This window comes from Xyrauchen texanus, chromosome 36 (genome assembly GCF_025860055.1).
Source record: "Xyrauchen texanus isolate HMW12.3.18 chromosome 36, RBS_HiC_50CHRs, whole genome shotgun sequence".
Taxonomy (NCBI): domain Eukaryota; kingdom Metazoa; phylum Chordata; class Actinopteri; order Cypriniformes; family Catostomidae; genus Xyrauchen; species Xyrauchen texanus.
Genome location: NC_068311.1, coordinates 16,593,125 through 16,608,511, shown reverse-complemented (window position 1 = coordinate 16,608,511; position 15,387 = coordinate 16,593,125). Strand labels below are relative to the sequence as shown.

The following is a 15,387-nucleotide window of genomic DNA, read 5'->3' as shown; positions in this document are numbered from 1 at the left end:
CTGGCACTCCGCTTTTCTCACTCTGCATCATTTCGGAGTCGTGCTACCATGCTAAATTCCATGACCGTTCTCTTCTCTCATTCAAAATAAACTATGTTAGTGAGTAACACTATCACTCCCTGTGCTATATTACCCTGCTTATCGGCCTATCTCACTTTTTAAAAAGTCTCCTCACCTGCTAGATATGTTAAATTACCCTAATGTTTAATCAACTTTAATTAAATAATACTTATTGCTGCATTATATTCATTTTGTAGGCTATTTTAACTTAATCGCCATGATATTTGGAAATAGGTAGATGACGGGAAAATTTGTGATCCCGGGTTGTTTGTCACTGTCATTATTCAGTGTAGAGATCAGGTAGGCAATATATAATTATTGAAACATGCCTGTTGACATTGTAACTGAAATAATCCCAAACTAATTGATTTTGAACAGAATCAAAATTGGAATCTAATTGAAACAAATTAAATGGGAAAATCAATGCCCATACCCAGCCCAACAAATGCTAGTTTAATTTTATTGATAACAGCTTACAGTATCTCAATTGATTCAATTCAAGTATTTGACATTGAAGGATGCCACAGGGTAATTTTTAAAATTAGAAAAAATTGCCTGTGGAAATCAATCCCAGATATTGCCCATTAATGGAAAAGTAAATTTCTGACCTTGCCTCTCATGATGACATTGACATGTATTCCACAGTACTACAGCTACAGTTCAGCCAACAGTATCTAAAATCAGTGTTTCTCAAATGGATTTGTTTCAGCAACCAGATTTTACATCTGCATCAATTAGCGATCCAAGACATACCAACATTTTATCATATAAAAGTAAAAACAATATGCAAAATAATTAACATGACCTATATCTCTTGAATTCCAATGGTATATAAAACATACTGTGGTTTAACTGTGTTTAACCTAGTTGCATGTGAAATAGGAATGGGCATTTTCGAGTAATTCTGTAGGTGAGTAATCTACCCCACAAAAAACTAGGGATTGATTACTTATAAATTGCAATGCAAATTAAAAATTGTCTGACATGTACTTGAAATTTTAGTTTTTTTGTTTTATTCACATACCAAGAACAGTTTCAGAATAAGCTAACTTCAACAAATGCTTTTCTTTTAGGGGAAAAAATTAAATGAACAATATGTATTAATAAATAAATTAAAAAAATTTTTTTTTAAATGATGTAAAAAGAACAGTAAAAAAAAACTTTTGCACTCACCCGAAACATACAGAGAAACCAATACTGATGCCATTAGGCTAATGCACATATATATACACTTTGAGCCTACATACAATTTTATCACATTTTAATAATTTTACAGAAAATCAAGTGGTGATATCAAGTTTTTATAAAATGCACTCTGCCCGTTTCCAGTGATTAAATGCACATACTGGTCTGGTAAGCTTCCAAGTTTCTTGTACGGCTTCACATTTTCTTTCCACCATAAAAGGAGATCCTCATTCATTGGTTTGTATGACATCAACAAGAACCTCTACAAGAGTAGAATTCAGTAAGAATCAAAATATTACATGTATTGCCACACTTGGCTTTGCTTTAAAGCACAGATGCAATGGTATCTCTTTCTTTCATCCAACACCTCGATGACACACATGCACTGATCCCCCAGTGGACTGAATTGTAACTGCGAGATCTGGTGAATATTTGAGATATTCGAGTAATAATTAATAATTCCTTACATTTATATAGTGCTTTTCTAGGCACTCAAAGCACTTTACATTACAGTATAGGGGGCCTCTCCTGAACCACCACCAGTGTGCTGCATCCACCTGGATGATGCGACGGCAGCCATAGTGCGCCAGTACGCTCATCACACACCAGCTATAGTCGTAGTGAAGTGTTTTTAATAGTTGACTAGCCTGGTGCAGAATGACTACCCGATAAGTCGATTACACCTTCACATCCCTAAATTTAACCCATGTTTAATATATAGACTGGGTCAAATTTTCTGTAAATTGAGATGCATCTTAATTTTTTCTTAATATTATAAATATCTCTCTTTTGAACTATAAATGTCTCTCTCTTTGACTATCTAAGTGCTTCTTTTCCATGCTTTAGGACTTCAGTGTGGACTTTGGTCACTGTCCCGAAATCACTGTCTACACCAGCTGCTGCCTGTTCCCATCGGCTGAAAAGCTGCCAATGCTTTGGGCCGAGAACAGAAAGTCTCTGCTGAGCATGCTGGTGGAGGTCAGTCAATTTCCTTCTCTGCCTCTCCTTACAGTGCATCTCATTTCTTCCATGCTGAAGCTGGTTTTTCTGTTCTAGGTGCACAAAGGAATTCGTGGAGTGGTCAAGGATAAGAATGGTAAGCCCATTGTAGGCGCAATGATAGTGTTGAATGGTGGTGTGCGAGTCTTCACCAGTGAGGGAGGATACTTCCATGCGCTTCTAGCCCCAGGTTTACACAACATTGAAGCAGTAGCTGATGGCTACCAGCAACAGTCCCAGAAGGTGAGTATAGCTTGTGGGGAAATTTAGAAAAGGTAATTGATTTGGATGAGTGATGAGTTATGTGCTGTCTATGCATATGCTTTTAACAACTCCTGTTGGTCATTTCAGGTGTCTGTGTCACCGTTTGAAGCAGCAAGTTTCATAGTCATTGAGTTCGACATGGAGAACGAGATATTTGGCCTTCCAAGAGAATTAGTAGTGGCAAGTGCAGGTATGCAGATCAAATCTCTTATGGCAAGAGGCTTAGATTTTTATGGTGTTTAAATCCTTTAATTATATTATAATATTACATTTTCCTGATGAGATTAAAGAATAGTTCTCCCAAAAATTATTATTCTCTCATCATTTACTCACCCTTGTTTCATCTCAAATTCGTATGACTTTCTTTCTTCTACAGAACAAAAATGAAGATATTTTAATGGAGCTATTTTATCTGTTTGCCCATACAATGCAAGTGAATGTCGACCAAAGTTTCAAGCTCAAGGACAACATGGAGATAATCCATAAAACTCCAGTGGTTTAATCAATTTCTTCTGAAGCAATCTGGTCAGTTTTGGGTGAGAACAGACCAAAAATAAAAATAACTTTCACTGTACATCTTGCCATTGCAGTCTTTAGGCACAATCATAATTTCATACTCTATTACACTTCCTAGCACTTGAGGCATGCCTAGAGCACTAAATGGCACTAGGAAGTTTAATCGAGCTTGAAATCATGATTGACTAGGAAACTGCTGATGTAAAGATTTGTGGTGAAAAAGGATTTATTTTGGTCTTTTCTCACCCAAAATCTAATGGATTGCTTCAGAAGACAGGAATTAAACCAATGTAATCTTATGGATTACCTTTCTAAGCCTTTATGTGCTTTTTGGATCTTGAAAATTTGGTCACCATTCTCTGTATGGACAAAAACACATAATATTTCCCATCAAATATCTTTGTTTGTGTTCCGTGGATGAAAGAAAGTCATACGAGTTTGAGACAATAATAGGGTGAGTAAATGATGAGAGAATTATCATTTTTGGGTGAGCATTTTCTTTAAGTAGACTTTTGAATAGTTTTACTAGAGCTAAAGTACTCAATATTGATTGTCTTTGCTATTTTCAATAACAAATTTTAAAGGAAGCTAAAGTGTATAACTTCTGCATCGCTAACGTCACCAAATGAAATTATAAGGAAAATATGAATCATTTTCAAATGGGTTTTCAAACACATCTTCCGTTTGTTGAACAAACAGATTGTCCCTCCCCAAATCAGACTGTTGTTTGAACCAATATTGACATGCCGGCCTCGTCTGAATGTTCAGAGAAACAGAACAATGTTTTTATTTCGCCACAGAGTTTACACTTTTCAAGGGAATCAACTTATGAATGGCTTACTTATAGTTGCCATATTAAGCTGGAATAGTATTTTAACATTGAAAAAATTACAGACTTGTGCTTTAATATACACATTTTATATGGCTGATTTTTTTTTTATTTACTGATCCCCAGCTGCAGCAATGACGGCCCTGGTAGTCACAGCTTGCATTATCTGGTGCGTTTGCTCAGCCAAGTCAAACAGACACAAGGATGGATTTCATCGGCTGCGACAGCACGGAGATGACTACGATGATGAGATCCGTCTCACATCTATGGGCTCCAAAAAGTCTCTTCTGAGCAATGAATTTCAAGATGACAGTGAAAGTAATGAGGACACACTATACACTAACAAACTTTGAGCCATGACTGCGCCCTCTCCTCCCCTGAATCTGTCCACTGCCCGCAGTCCCACTAGAGGGCGCTCAGCTTAACAGCCTGCATTATAATCGTCCAAACCGTTTAAACCATGAAAACCACCATGAGATGCACTTAAATGCCCTAGTTAAATCGGGCAACTGTTTTGCACCATAGTGTATGCAACTAACCACTGTTCAACCTGCTCTCAACCAGCCTGCTTATTCATCTGGGTCTATATTATGCGAGTTCTCCACCCTTTAAATTGAAAATTGAAAATGCATAAATCTCAACAGGATTATGAAACACTGTGCCTTGTTAGATTAGTGGTTACGTATTGGCTGCTGTTGAAATGTGTGAATGAGGATTTTGTTGTATAAATGGAATCTTCTCCTTTTGCTTGGACTTGAGTCAACATTAATTGATCCATCTCATAATCTGTTTTTCAATATTCATAGACATCAGTTTTGTTTTGAAAAAACAGATACGGACTGCTGCGTGATTTCTCTTTATCTGCAGTAATGACCAGAGTGGTCCAAAACATTTCACATCATCAAAATGTTTTTCATCCAATTAAAGGGATAGTTCACCCAAACATTTTAATTTGTCTTTATTTACTCATCCTCATGTTATTCCAAACCGTACTTTCTGCGTGGAACGCAAAAGATGATATTAGGCAGAAAGACAGCCTCAGTTGGCATCAACTTTCATTGCATCTTTGTTCCCTATAATCAAAGTGAATGGTGACTGAGGCTGGAACGACATGAGGGTGGGTAAATGTGACAGAAGGTATGTAATTTGAGCATGTATACATTTCTCACAGTGGCTCAGCGTTAAATGTCACAGACTGTGAGACTTCTAGTTTGCCATACATATCAACAGCTTGTTAGACATACAGGATTTAAATACTTTTTACATTAAGCAATCCATCATTACCGGATTCTATTTATCCAGAAGCACATTATTTGTATAGATAATGTATTTTATATGTTGATTGATAAACATGCTCATCCACTGCCTTGCCATTTCTCTACCATTATTTTGGCTTTCAGGGATATGGTGAAGCATTAATATCTCCAACCCCCAAAGTGTTTCGTTTTTCTTTAATGTTCACTCTTGAAAATGCCATCCCTATTCCATTCATTTGAAGTCATTTTAGTTTCTACATCCATCCAATGCAAAATTTATTTTGCTTACTGTCTCTCAGGCATCCTAAAATGATTGGAAAAAAATTCAGTGCTGTACAAACCTTTGTTGTTGACATGGATAAATGTTGTGTGCAATTCAGGAAACAAGAAGAGGAGAAACATACATTGTATGTTTATGCATCAGTAGAGTTGGAAAGTGCTGAATGTCTCTGTATCCTGCATCTGCATTTCCATAAAGTCCACAGTTGCCTGTTTGATTGAAACACTGATCATCATCTGGGAACATGCTAATCTAATATTTCTTTTTTAGTTTCCCTGTGTTGTGTGCACCACAGTGAGTTTCTTGAACGTAAAGATGAGATTTTGTTGAGTGTGTGTCAATATAGTGTTACTGAGCAATCTGAAACCAGCAGAGCAACCTGCAAGTACTGCCAACTATGTGCAGGCAGGTTTTCAATTCCGTTTGTTTCTGACAAATTTCTTATCAATTTATCTGAAACGTTGTTTATGTTCTCCCCTCTTGAAGTAAAATATAATAATTGGGATGGAGAAGATGATGCTTTGACCTTGTGCTTTTAAAATGGAAAAGCAAGAAACACCCCATTAAACACAGGAGGTGTCACACTTTAAAGGGCTAGTTGTTCAGACAAAAATAAAATTTCATTTCCTCACACTCATGTTGTTCCAAAACAGATTTTTTTCTGTGGAACACGAAAGGATATTTTAAAGATAAAAAGATGTTGTGAAAGTGCATGGTGAATGAGGCTGTCAGTCCCCAACATTCTGCCTTTCGGAAGAAAGATGAGTGAGCAAGAGAGTGATGACAGAATTGCCCAGACTATCTCTTTAATGTTAGATAAAAATTTTGTGTAATTCATATCATGGCTGTTCCAGATAAATCATCCTTACAAGTCAAATGATAATAACTGGGAGGATTATATTTACATGATTTGATTAGTAATTGACCCCTTTACAAATCTGGATTTGGCTTGATGTTGATTGTCATGCTTGAATGTAAATTACTGGGTATGTTTGAACAAATGTGTTTAACTTTTGTATGTTTGAGCTGATGTTTCCCTTCTTTTTTATAAAATAATGATTGTAGATAGTAAATTGTTGCCAACTACATGTACATTACACAAGTGCAATTTCTGTCAAGTGTGAAAAAACTGTGCAAAAGAAATTAAATGACTTTCTGGTGATATGGGATGTAAATAAAACTGAAATGGTTCTGAATATTTGATTAGCATCATTTTTATCAAGGATTTGACATTGGCCTTCAGAACAGCTGATGGAACAGCACAGTCTTACTCTATAGCAGCATTACCAGCACTTCCTAACCTTGATCCTGGAGTACCCTAGTACTACACATTTTGGATGACCTAAAAATGAAAATGGACACTTTTTCACATATCTGGATTGTGTAGCAGTGAATGAATGGGAGACCATAGCAAGTATAATTTGTGTTTACACGTTTGCTACAACAACAAAAGATAAAATCCACTATTACACTTCTATTAAATGAGGCAGATATGTGTCATTACTGTCTGTGAAAATGGTCCATTCTGTTATCATTTACTCTCGCTAATGGCAAAACCAACAATAACCAGACTGCTCTTTTGGAAATAAGTGTTTGGCAATTTGCACTGTCAAGCTCCAAAAAGGACAATATTGTATAGATTTTCAGTGAATAACAAGAAAAAATTTCTTTAGAATGTCATGAGGGTGAGAAAATAATGACAGAATTATAATTTTGGGTTGAATTATTTCTTTAAAGGGATAGTTCACCCAAAACGTTTCTCTCATCATTTACTCACCCAAACATGTATGGCTTTCTTTCTTCTGCTGAACAGAAGAATGTATCAGCTCTGTAGGTCGATGTAATGCAAGTGAATTGTGACCAGAACCCCAAAAGCTCCCAAAAGGAGATAAAGTCAGCATATAAGTAAATCAGTAAAGACTCCAGTAGTTTGATCAATGTCTTCTGAAGTGATTCAGTAAGTTTTGGGTGAGAACAGACAAAAATCGAACTCTTTTTTTTTTTTTTTTTTTTTTTTTCACTGTTCATCTTTGCAGCAGTCTTCTTGGTGATCATTATTTCAAGCTCGATTACACTTCCTATAGTGTACATTAGCTGCGTTTCCACTATCGGGCCAAATTAGGGCATGCTAGTGCATGCCAGGGCCAGCTGCATTCCCACTGTCACTTTCGGGGCTTCATTGTGCCACCTCTGGGCTTTCTCTGGGCCAACGCCTTTGGCCCGCTGATCACCCTTGGTCCAAACAAGGCCAACTGGGGAGTGAGGAGGGGTCAAAGACGGAGTTTCACCAAACTTGCCAGGTTGTGTATCCAGCGCACAATGGTACAAGTTCTGGAGAAGAAAAAGAATTGCAGGTACAGCACAAATCCAAATGGACACAATGGACAAAGTGGTGCCCAAAGAAAGAACTTTTCATAGTTTGAGGTCATGGATGGTGTGCTGGGACATCATCCTACTTTTAGTGGAGAGAGTAGTGAGTTGTCAATGCTAACTTATATTGCTAGCTAATGTTTACAAACATTGATAATATGCTAGCTAGCTAATGTTTACAAACAATATAAACTCAATATTCTAGATAACTAGATAACATGATCAGTTTACATCAGTTTGAGTTTTCCTCTTGCTTGTGAAATGGGCGGGGTGTGTGACGTTGGCACTAGGGCGGCATGTTAAAGGTGGGTTTTAGGGCAAAGCTGTGGGGCTTTTGGATTGATGGTGGGAATGCAGATCTATTTTGGTCTCACTGCACATGGTCCGAGGCTGTTGGCCCCGTCTGGCCAGTTGATAGCACTGCCTCTGGCTCTGGCAAACATTTGGCACACATTCACTTGCATTGTTTGGACAAACAGAGCTGAAATAATTTTTAAACAATCTATGTTTGTGTTCAGCAGAAGAAAGAATGTCATACACATCTGGGATGGCATGAGGGTGAATAAATGATGAGAGAATTAATCATATGATCTAGAAAGAAAGGGTAAATATTCAAAATATCAATATGGATTCAGAAGCGCAAGATCAACAATGGATGCGCTAATGAGGATTAATGAAATAGAAAAATCTATTATTTTAAAAGAGGTTGTGGCAGTGGTTTATTTTGATATTGAGAAGGCATATGATATGATATGGTGAGAGGGCCTGCTAATTATAGCATCAAGACTAGGAACAGTGGGAAAAATTTTATAATTGGTTACTACAGTTTTTATTTGATAGATCATTTGTGGTACAGGCAGTTTCATGTTTATCATCTATTTTCTCTGCTGAAAATTATATTCCACAAGGTAGTGTCATTAGTCTATTGCTTTTCAACATAATGGTTAATGATTTATTTGCAATCTTATGTCCAGGTATAGGGTGTGCTTTATATGCAGATGATGGTGCTATATGGAAGAGTGGCCAAAACATTTCTCATGTGAATTTAAGTATGCAGACAGCCATTAAAAAGGTGGAACAATGGTCAATGTCAACAAGCAAATCATGTTATATGGACTATACCCAATAATCTAGAATTATTACCATATGGAAAATCAATAGAATGTGAGAAAGTGTTTAAGTATCTAGGAATGTGGTAGATAGTAAAAGGAATATTTGTGGAAGAAATAGGAATAAAAGAGGTTATAATAACTAGGCTAAGACTAAGACTTGAGCATTCAGGTTTGAATTCATCACTGTATATAACTGGTGTACGTGAAATTGGTTTATGTGAGTATTGTGGAGGAATAGAAACAGTTGATCATGTAATATTTGAATGCAGTAGGCCTATGTATGAAGAGGAGAGAGTACCGGTAAATATTATATTTAAATAAAGATTTTATTGAGTTGGGAGTATAATAGGGATCAAGTATGGTACAGGATTTTGATGCAGTACTTAAATAGTACAGGTTTGAATAAAATAATTTAATTTACATTAGATTAAAAATGCGTTTCCACACTTTAAGGATCATGAGGGGTTCTGTGAGGAGGATGGAGGAGCTGAACACGCAACACCATCTGAATCATAGGGTTTTTAGAGTGGGGACAAAGCATCTTTCTTTCTTTTTTAAAGGAGTTGTATGTGAAAGCATGGAGAGAATGAAAACTAAAGAATGGCAGGATAAATGAAAAGATTAACTACATAAATCACGATTACATCACGGTTCTTTAGGTGGCAATATGCACATAGACTGGCACAAAAAATAAAAGAAGAAGAAGAGAGAATTTACATATTTGGGTGAACTATCTCTTTAACATCACTCGGAGGCGCTGTCGTGAAAGAGCGCAGTGTGGAGTGAACATCCCCGCCTCTGCCAGCACCACCGCGGATGACGTGCAACAACAAAGATGGCAGGAGGAAGCAGCAACTATTGGGAAGGTGAGGTGGCAAAGCATTACAAATCCCACTCGACCAAAACATATATTTCATTTTGTGACAACTCAGAGCAATGTGTTGTTCTTAATGGTCTTTAATAATGTTTCGCTGGAAACGCAGTCCAGTAACTCCTGTAGCTGTCGTCGTTAGCATTAGCTCGCTAGTCAGCAGACATCGGTGGTTTCGATTAGCCGAAATCTGAAGTACTGATAGAGCAAGACACTTACATTTATTTCAGTTTATACAGACTCTCTATAACACATAGGAAATAAAATGTATCATGATCTGATATATTGTGTCTGAAAAGTGTAGTAGTTTGTTAGCTCAGATCACTTTTGTGAATCTGAAATTAGCTTTTACACAAAAATAAAGCACACTCATGGGATTCGTACCGAAACCTTGTGAACTTCCTACCTAGACAGCATCTTCATAGTCCACAGTGCCCAAAAAATACATGAGAGCAGTCAGCTCAGCTAATGTAGACAGTCATGACAGTAAATATATAGCCACTTGATTCACAGGATATTGGCTATGTCTTTTATAATTTTGGCTTGCATAAATATAAATAACCACTGACTCTGTTGCTGAATGTTAATTTTATTGATTGCTCTATAAATGTGTCCAACTCTACTGAAGTTTGTAATGCCATTGCTTTTCTGAATTTTATCTAATTTCATTGATTTGTGTTATTTAATTTTATAGTCTTACATTTGATATCTGTATGTAACCACTGAGATTGCTTACAAAGGGAAGCAATACAAATGCTGCATGTTATATTATTTTATTGCACTTTGACAGACCTTCGGAAGCAGGCAAGGCAGTTGGAGAATGAGCTGGACCTGAAGCTGGTGTCCTTCAGTAAACTTTGCACCAGTTACAACAGCTCACGAGACGGCCGCAGAGGAGACAGGTGTAATGAGCATCTGATTTTTGTTTTGTTTTTGATGTGCTTGTATTTCACAAAAAAAAGCTACAATGTTTTCAAGATATCTTTCCAAAGGCTGCATTAGAGGTTTGTGATAACACGGTTCTCTTCTATCTCTGTTTTTAATAGTTGTGATACAACACCTCTCCTCTGCAACTCCACTCAGGACCGAATGTTTGAGACCATGTCAGTGGAGATCGAGCAGCTACTTGCAAAAGTAAGACCTTTTGTCTGCTGATGTTTCTGAATCAGTCACAGTCCATATTCTTTTGTTTGTAGCATAGCTGGCATTACTGCTCTACTTACGTCAATTGATACATTTTCATAAACAATTAACGAAGCTCTATTTGGAAATAATACGTAATTATGAGTAACAATTAGGTTCTTTAAGCAAATTAGAACCTACAGATTTAGGTTTGAGTGTAATGTCCAGGTTGGTTTGAGGGAGTAACAACTTTGTCTCTCTTCTCTCCTGCATTTATTAGCTTACTGGGGTGAATGACAAGATGGCTGAGTATACGAGCACACCAGGAGTAACGTCTCTTAATGCTGCTCTAATGCACACTCTCCAGAGGCACAGAGATATCCTGCAGGTGAGATTCTTATAGTTTCCTGTGAAAAGCACAGAACTGATCTTCCACAAAGAGCTGTCCCACCATTGTTGTGCATGTATTTATTTATATATGGATATGATAAGCATATTCTTAAATTTTTTCTTGAGACTTTAATACTAGATTTAAGGTGAAGTGTGTAATTTGTGCCCCTCTAGCATCACCAAGTGAAATTGCATCATTTTCACTTCTCTCTTTGTCTTCTATTAATTGGACAAGCTGGTGGTCCTGCCTGAAACTCATGCTATTGGTTGAGCCAATGTTGTTGGTAGAGTGAGACACTCAAACAAACAGCAATGTTTTGATAATTGTACCCAGCTTCAGTGTTTTTCTCTTTTCAAGGGAATCAGCCTACAAATTGTTTACTTGTATTGCTTACACACATCATCTTTAATCTAAAGGATTAACATTTTACTACTTTTATTGAAAATATCATTGACCAGAGCAGAGGTTTTCACTTTTTGATGCCAAGGACCCCAGAATTGCCCCCCTGTGTGAGGGGAAAAATTGTATGTAAATGATTTTATAAATACATCTTATTTTTAAAATTTAAATGTATTTCTAAATTAAAATAAGTGATTAAAGTATTATCTGGAAGATACTTCTTAGGTTGACAGTGTATTTTCCTTAAGCTGGAGTACTGTTAGATGTATATCCCAAAGAGAATCATTTTCAATTCAGTTCAATTTAAAACATAATATAATAAAATTATATTTTATGATACTTTTTAAAGTATGCGCTTTATACAAAAAATAGTATTTCAAAGCAGCTTTACAGAGAATAGTGAATTACAACCCTTATTTAATACGATCTTTTTTAAATATAATATATGAATTTCTTTTTTTTTTTTACATTTTAATTTCTTACTATGGCTGTCAATGCAATAAAATAATCATAATTAATCTAATGATTCCAGAATAACACTGTAAAAATGTAAAATAATGTAAATTATATGCAGACCCCATTTTGAAAACCCCTGGACTAGAGGGCGCTTGTATTTTGATATCAATATAGCTGACCTAGCTTATGTTATTTTGAACCTCTTCAATTTTTTTTTTTTTCTCTCTTTATTCTAGGACTACACACATGAATTTCATAAAACCAAATTAAACTTCATGGCAATCAGGGAGCGTGAAGATCTGTTGGGATCTGTCAGAAAAGACATTGAGTAAGTCTTCTCTTAAATATCTTTCTAAAGTTGGAAAATACTATATAAATTTTTTTTCTTGTTATGAATATCAAACCCACTCAATATAGGATGAATTGTGATTTACCATCCCATATCTTGAGTGATAATCCTGTTCATGAGCACAATTGCAGTTAATGGAGTCACTTTGACCTGTATCTCTTAACACTTTGGGATCCCCTAAGCTGATAAAATGAGCCATAACCCTCAAATCATGAGGGCTGTTTAATTACTTATTGATCTGAGTTGCAAAGCCATATTTTAGTACCTATGTGGACTGCTTGTTTCATTTGTGTGCCTAAAAATTGTTGTTGTGGCACTACTATGTTTTATCAATAAGCTCTGTATATCTTCCTGCCATTGATCTTGAACATATTTGTTCAGTAATAAAAAAAACTATTGTCAGAGTAGGATTTGGGCTCTCAGCACTGGAATACTTTTGTATTTACGTAAATGAGCAGTATTACCCACCCCTGCTTTAAAACACTTACTCATCTGACCAGCAATAAGCTTCCAGTTTACAGTTTAGGAGATCTCCTGTGAACCGCAGATTGTCATGTTTTTTAGACCCATTCATCCCGGCTTTAAGCTGGTTATTAATGGGACGTCTAAGTGTACTGGAAATAAACTGATCAACCACCATTGCTATGACATGCAAAAATAAAAAAAGCAATCACATTGAGGACGTTGGAATGGAGCAATCAATTAAATATGAAAAATGTCATTCTAACAGTAAGAAATGGGATGCTTTTAGTGTTAATGATAGACTTCTGTCAGTTTTTACATTTGAACAATGTCACTAGTAAGTCTAAAAACCTAGATATTATTGTTATTATTAATATTATTTACTTTCGGTTTAATTTAAAGTCTGTTCTAACCAACCATAGGTAATTATGGCAAGCCGATTTTGCTTTTAACGCATCTTGCTGTAATTGTATTTGTACTAGTAATATTTCAATTAGTGAGCTCTACAATATATTTTCTACTAGTAAGAATTCCAATTCGATCTGCTGTCCATCATGTCCGAGGAAGACATCCTGTGAATCTGTTTCCTCCACAAATTTCTGTCTTTGGCGAGGGTTTGCCAGCTGTTGAGAGGAATCTGTTTTGCTTTTAGGTTTCGTTTGATAGTGTCTTTGTAATGCAGTTTAGGTCTGCCTCTGCTGTGAAACCCTTCTTGAAGTTGTGAGTACAGGATTAGTTTGTGTAGTCGGTGGTTGTCTAGCCATCGCAGATTTCGCTGGGCAAGGAATTCATACATGCTTGGTAAAGTTGCATGCTCAAGGATGGGGTTGTTTGGTATGTGTTGTCTCCTGAGGACTTTCCTAGAGCTTCTCATTTGACAGTGTCGAAGGCCACGAAGACCATGTAAAGTGGCATATTTTGCTCAATACATTTTTCCTGTATTTGCTTGAGGGAAAATATCATGTCTACGGTGCCTCTACCTTAGTGGAAGCCACACTGGGCCTCGGGCAGCAGGGTGTCTGTGTATGAGGACAGTCTGTTTAGAAGGAGCATTGATTACAGAGTTAATAATAAAAATAACAAAAATAATAATAGCAGCAGCACAAAAAATGTCATTATATCAACGGCCATGGCCCTTGCTTTTGTATTGTTTACAGAATTTGGCCCTTAGTGAAAACTAATTTGGGTATCCCGATCTACAGTATAGTTTTTAGAAACCTGCCAGTTAGACACTTGTGGATGCACGAGACAAACATGGTTATAGCATAGTTTTTCCTTCATTCACAAATTGTGCCAAATGTGTAATACTTTACAAATATTTTTTTTATAACATAATTCGTATTGATTTTGATCTCATTTTAATAAATGTATAATAATATATATGATATGAATATATAGTATATGTTTATATATTATAATACATTTTGTGCCCCCCAGTACATATTAATATACATTTTTCCACCTGCCAATGCATACAAGCCAGATGAATATGAATATGCATGAGGTGCCATGACCATAATGAGATGGCACTTAATAGAGAGCTCTGCAATGCAATTCTTACTAGTAAGAATCACTATTGTAGAGTTCTAAAATTACATTTGTACTAGTAAATATTCAATTAAAGAGCTCTACAATTACAAGTAAGAATTCCAATTCAAGAGCTCTGCAATGAATTTTTCTTTTAAAGTGTTTTTTATTTTTTTTTACTAATAACAATTAATTTAGAGGGCTCTAATTGGAAATCTTACTAATAAATATTCAATTATAGAGCTCTGTAATTTAAATTCTTACTAGTAAAAATGCTAATATGGCCTTCCATAGGTAATACATGTAACATGCATTTTGAGGAGGATGTGTCTCCGCTCATTTCAATTAATCTCTTGAAAAAAGTTAACATTTACATCCATTATCTGTCGTATAGTATTGGCTGCAGCCAACCTCCCATAGTCGACGGTGGAAGAACAACATCTGGAAGTAGGGAATTAAAGTTGCACATACTCCGTAGAACACAGAACGACATAGCCGTCTGCGGCTATTGCTTAAAATCCCTAATATTAAATAGTTTCAAGCTAATTGTCCAGTACAGTGTAGCTAGGCATTATGTATTAGAGGTCGACCGATATTGGTTTTTTCAGGCCAATGCCGATCTTTTGAAATCCGGGTCGGCCGATGGCCGATTAATGCTGCCGATTTATTTGGCCAATATGTGCTTGTTTTTAACCTCTTATTTGAACCTTTTATTTGAAAGATAAAATGTAACACAAATAATTACTTAAGATAGACAAGATTTCTCAACAAATACATTTATTGAACACTTGACCAATCTGCACTTGTACACTTAAATTAAAAATGTATAATGTAAAAACATATTGTATAAATTATGTATAACAAATATATTAAATAAACAAAGCAGGTGTTACGAACTGCTCCGAGACACGAAGGTTGAGATCCAAATGCAGCTTTAAT

The 15,387-nt window shown here is 36.0% G+C and overlaps 2 protein-coding genes across 2 annotated transcripts in view; both read left to right on the top strand.

The window, feature by feature from the left end:
• Positions 1-6,785, top strand: part of LOC127629902 (carboxypeptidase D-like) — a 33,116-nt gene extending 26,331 nt beyond the window's left edge. The window contains exons 18-21 of the mRNA XM_052107203.1: positions 2,092-2,223; positions 2,302-2,487; positions 2,596-2,698; positions 3,980-6,785. Coding sequence (XP_051963163.1) covers positions 2,092-2,223; positions 2,302-2,487; positions 2,596-2,698; positions 3,980-4,206 — 648 coding nt within the window. The 3' untranslated portion in view covers positions 4,207-6,785. The remainder of the gene's footprint in view (positions 1-2,091; positions 2,224-2,301; positions 2,488-2,595; positions 2,699-3,979) is intronic.
• Positions 6,786-9,642: 2,857 nt separating this feature from the next.
• Positions 9,643-15,387, top strand: part of LOC127629913 (Golgi SNAP receptor complex member 1) — a 49,921-nt gene continuing 44,176 nt past the window's right edge. The window contains exons 1-5 of the mRNA XM_052107221.1: positions 9,643-9,737; positions 10,533-10,644; positions 10,789-10,876; positions 11,145-11,252; positions 12,347-12,438. Of these exons, the coding sequence (XP_051963181.1) occupies positions 9,707-9,737; positions 10,533-10,644; positions 10,789-10,876; positions 11,145-11,252; positions 12,347-12,438 (431 nt within the window). The 5' untranslated portion in view covers positions 9,643-9,706. The remainder of the gene's footprint in view (positions 9,738-10,532; positions 10,645-10,788; positions 10,877-11,144; positions 11,253-12,346; positions 12,439-15,387) is intronic.